Source organism: Brassica oleracea, chromosome C4 (assembly GCF_000695525.1).
Source record: "Brassica oleracea var. oleracea cultivar TO1000 chromosome C4, BOL, whole genome shotgun sequence".
NCBI classification, from domain to species: domain Eukaryota; kingdom Viridiplantae; phylum Streptophyta; class Magnoliopsida; order Brassicales; family Brassicaceae; genus Brassica; species Brassica oleracea.
The window spans coordinates 49,537,102-49,541,001 of NC_027751.1; the positions used below are offsets into that span (position 1 = coordinate 49,537,102).

The 3,900-nt window shown below is 35.3% G+C and overlaps 1 protein-coding gene across 5 annotated transcripts; it reads left to right on the forward strand.

The window, feature by feature from the left end:
* Nucleotides 1-1,697: 1,697 nt before the first annotated feature.
* On the forward strand, nt 1,698-3,530 carry LOC106340210 (TSL-kinase interacting protein 1-like). 5 transcript variants are annotated; one of them, XM_013779088.1, is made up of 5 exons: nt 1,698-1,829; nt 2,059-2,147; nt 2,232-2,254; nt 2,416-2,517; nt 2,861-3,530. In XM_013779088.1, the coding sequence occupies exons 2-5, from the start codon at nt 2,078-2,080 to the stop codon at nt 2,942-2,944; spliced, it is 279 nt and encodes a 92-aa protein (XP_013634542.1). In that variant the 5' UTR covers nt 1,698-1,829; nt 2,059-2,077; the 3' UTR covers nt 2,945-3,530. The 5 variants fall into 5 exon arrangements, 1 of the variants encoding a protein (XP_013634542.1); XR_001269328.1 differs by having other exon boundaries at nt 2,059-2,336; XR_001269329.1 differs by lacking the exon at nt 2,232-2,254 and having other exon boundaries at nt 2,289-2,517.
* Nucleotides 3,531-3,900: the final 370 nt, after the last annotated feature.

Genomic DNA, 3,900 nt, shown 5'->3' on the forward strand with positions numbered 1-3,900 from the left:
GCATCTAGTTCAGTCCAAAAAGAAAAATGACAAAAATGACCTTTTAAAATCAAAATATTATTTTCAAACCCGAAATTCAATTTTTTTTTTCATTGACATTTTTCTGATATAACCAAAAAATGCATTTTCTCGCAAAAACTGAAAAACACATTTTTCCGCCAAAAACCGCAAGATGCGTTTTTCCGCAAAAAAACGTAAAGCACACATTTCCATAAAAACACATTTTTCACCCAAACCAGTAAAACCGCACTTTTCGACCAAAACCGAAAAATCGCATTTTCCCGTCAAAACAAAAAAAAACGCATTTTCCCGTCAAAACCCAAAAAAATGCATTTTTCCGCCAAACTCCAAAAAGCATTTTCCGGCCAAAACCGGTAAAAACGCAATTTTCTCGTCAAAACCAGAAAAACGCCAAAAACGCCAAAACCGGAAAACACAATTTTCCCGCCAAAACCGGAAAACACAATTTTCCCGCCAAAACCGGAAAATGGAATTTTCTCGCCAAAACCAGAAAAACGCATTTTCCCGCCAAAACCGGAAAACCGAATTTTCCCGCCAAAACTGGAAAAACAGAATTTTTCCGCCAAAACCGGAAAACGCATTTTCACGCCAAAACCGGAAAACATAATTTTCCCGCCAAAACTGGAAAAACGCATTTTGCCGCCAAAACCGGAAAAAACGCATTTTTCCGCCAAAACCAGAAAAACGCATTTTCCCGCCAAAACCGGAAAAACGCCTTTTCCTACCAAAACCGGAAAACACAATTTTTCCGCCAAAACCGGAAAAACGCTTTTTTCCCACCAAAACTGGAAAGCACATTTTCTCGCCAAAATCGGAAAAAACGCATTTTCATGCCAAAATCGGAAAAATGTATTTTCCCACCAAAATCGGAAAAATGTATTTTCCCACCCAAAATCGGAAAATGTATTTTCTCTTCGAAACCGCAAAAATGCTTTTCACGCTAAAATCGCGAAAATGCTTTTCTCGCCAAAATCGCAAAAAAAAACTTTTCCCGCCAAAATCGCGAAAAAAAAACTTTTCCCGCCAAAATTGCGAAAAAAACTTTTCTCGTCAAAAAACACTTTTCCCGCCAAAACAGCAAAACACAATTTTCCCGTCCAAACCGCAAAACGTATTTTTCCGCCAAACCCATAAAAACGTATTTTTCCGCCAAAACAACAAAAATGCACTTTTTCGCCAAAAACACATTTTCCTTAAAAATCGCAAAAATATTTTCCGCCAAAACCGTAAAAATGCTATTTTTCCGCCGAATCGTAAAAAATTATATTTTAATCATTTTATTAACAAGTACACCTGGATGTAGGTGGAAGTTAAAAAATGAAAAGCAAACGAACATAGTTGCATTCAGATGATTCATCTGGATGCATGGACGAAATGAAGAAACGAACAACACCCAGATAGAGCATCTGGATAAGACATCTAGATAGACCATCTGGATGTATCTTCCAGATGTACAAACGAACAGGGCCTAATTGTTTTCTTCTTTTTTTCATGAATTCACAAATTCTTTTGAAAAGGAAAAAACATACTTAATTTTTTTTAAAAAAAAGTAGTATTATTTTGTACAGCTAGAAAACAACCATTAAAAAATGGAATTCACATCTTACATTACATGACATGTAATTAACTTACATTTATTTTATTTTTCTTTTAATTAATGTAAAACAATAAAAAAAAAAAAAATTATTCCCGTCTCTCTATCTCTGGTTCAACCGGTAGACGTTCGTCGGAAAAATACCGCCGGCTTCAAATTCGCTAGATTAGCCCTAAATTCTCGACGACCGTTCGTCAATCACAGCCTCTCTCAGGTCAAACATGCTTATCTTTCGATTCAGTTGATCATGTATTTAGTAACCCTAGCTCTTAATTAGGGTTTTGTTCTTGAATTGTGTGAAATTAAAAATTGAGAGCTTTATCGAGGTTTGATTTGGTTAGCCCTTCATTATCGCTTCGAAATTAAGTTTCATTGTTGGTGATCGCCATGAACATGCATTCACTTGGTGGATCTCATCTCATTAAACATGAATGCTTAGACAGATATCACGTTATAGTGGCAATGCAAGCAGAGAAGGAGGTGTTGTTGAACGCTCAAGGTTCTACTTCTATCAGTGTTGTTCAGTTCCCTGGTATGTTTATTTAGAAGCTTTGTTTTTGTCTGAGTCGATTTTCTTATTTGGAAACTGCCCTGTTTTGTGGTTGTGTTTATGGAGCCAAGAAGCCAAAAAGGCAATGGGTGAGTTACATTCTCTTTGTGTTGAACTTTGTAGAATTTTGCCTAGATTACTTCTCGTGTCCTAAGCAAAAACAAGGACCAGGTTGGTTAATACAACTTTGGGGTTTTGTTTCCTTTGCACTAGTGTTTGCTTTCAGAAGATTACTTCTTGTGATTTGCAGGTTAGGCATTACTATTATCGTCTAGTCAGGCGTATGAACAAGCTTTTGGGTCCTGGACTGAGTCTTGATGCCAAGAACCCAAAGGACACTAATGCTGCAATGGTACATTTCTTTTCTGTTATGGTTTGTGCTGGTATTGTAGACTAGATTGTTGACAATTGACAGACATTATCATTAATAAATGATGAACATTACTCCTTCTGAAGTTTGTCTAGATAACAAGCTATATCAAACTACGAGTACTTAAGTAGGCAAGGTCACATTCATTTAAGGGTTCTCTTTGATGTTTGTTTATTGAAGACTAATTTTTGCGAATTATATTTTTTTTATCTCAGACTCAGTTCCCACAAGATATTTAACCGGAAAGTCTCCACTTTCTCTATCCTCTGGTGATGTTCCTCTCAGTGATGCCAATATGCAGTTTTTGTTTAATTTTGATATGCAGGTATGGTTGGTTCGTCCAGGATGCATCAGGCTCTTTAACTTCTCGTGTCCCAACTTCAGTTTCTTTTCCTTCACTCGAGGATAACATGAATGTGGATGAGGTGAACATGGTCCGTACTGAATCAGGACCCTTATCTAAGCATTCTACTGGAGACAGTAATGAACCTCGTTTAGCGACTAATGCAGTATCAGTTGGAGAATGGGTGTGTGGATCCACCCGCCACTGAGGGTTCGCATTGCCTTATTCGAGATGTCTCGTTTGACTCTGACTCTTTTGATGCTGCAATTCCTGCTCATATACTAAGACACCAGAACAAGCCGCCAAGTGCTCTGCTACAGGTTCCCTCTGGCTCTTCATCTATTTGGGATGATGAAGATACACGCGATGCCTTCTCCTTTCAAAAGAATCGTCTTGCAGGTTCCTCCAAGTTGGCTAATGTTGCTTATCCAGGAGGTGGACTAATTATCAATGATTTGAAATATAGAGGGTTTATTTGTTGTGGTGATAGTTTAGGGAAGGAGAATTATAGAGGGTTAGACATGGATTTTTATATTAAGGTTAGACATAATAAAAGAAAAACCTAGAAGAAATGCGGGTTTTTGCAGTCTGAACTTTTTAGATTACACATCCTACTTTTGCTTACGTGTCGATCATACGTGAATTCTTACAAAATTGTTATAGTTTGATTGGTCGATGATTTTTAACTTTTATTTATTTTCTTTAGATCTAAAAAAATTAAGTGTATAACCAATTAATATCACTTGCTAAATATTTACAGATATTATAAATAATTATTTATGGTAACTAATTGTTTAAGTTATAGAAAGAGAAATAAATTGATCATTTTCTATATTTATAAAATATATAAAATAATAAACAAAAAAACTGTTTATATAAATTAATATAATGATTTTATATTCTTATTTAAAAGCATTATATTTTGTGTCAATTATCATAATAACTATTAGCATCTTCTAAAGTTCATATATTACATGTTTTATAAATCATCTATAAACAAATGTACCAAATTATTATAAATC

Coding starts and splice junctions, on each gene's coding strand:
- LOC106340210 (XM_013779088.1), top strand. CDS start 2,078: ATGCAAGCAGAGAAGGAGGTGTTGTTGAACGCTCAAGGTTCTACTTCT. Junction 2,148..2,231: donor CAGTGTTGTTCAGTTCCCTG/GTATGTTTATTT, acceptor GTGTTTATGGAG/CCAAGAAGCCAAAAAGGCAA. Junction 2,255..2,415: donor AGAAGCCAAAAAGGCAATGG/GTGAGTTACATT, acceptor TGTGATTTGCAG/GTTAGGCATTACTATTATCG.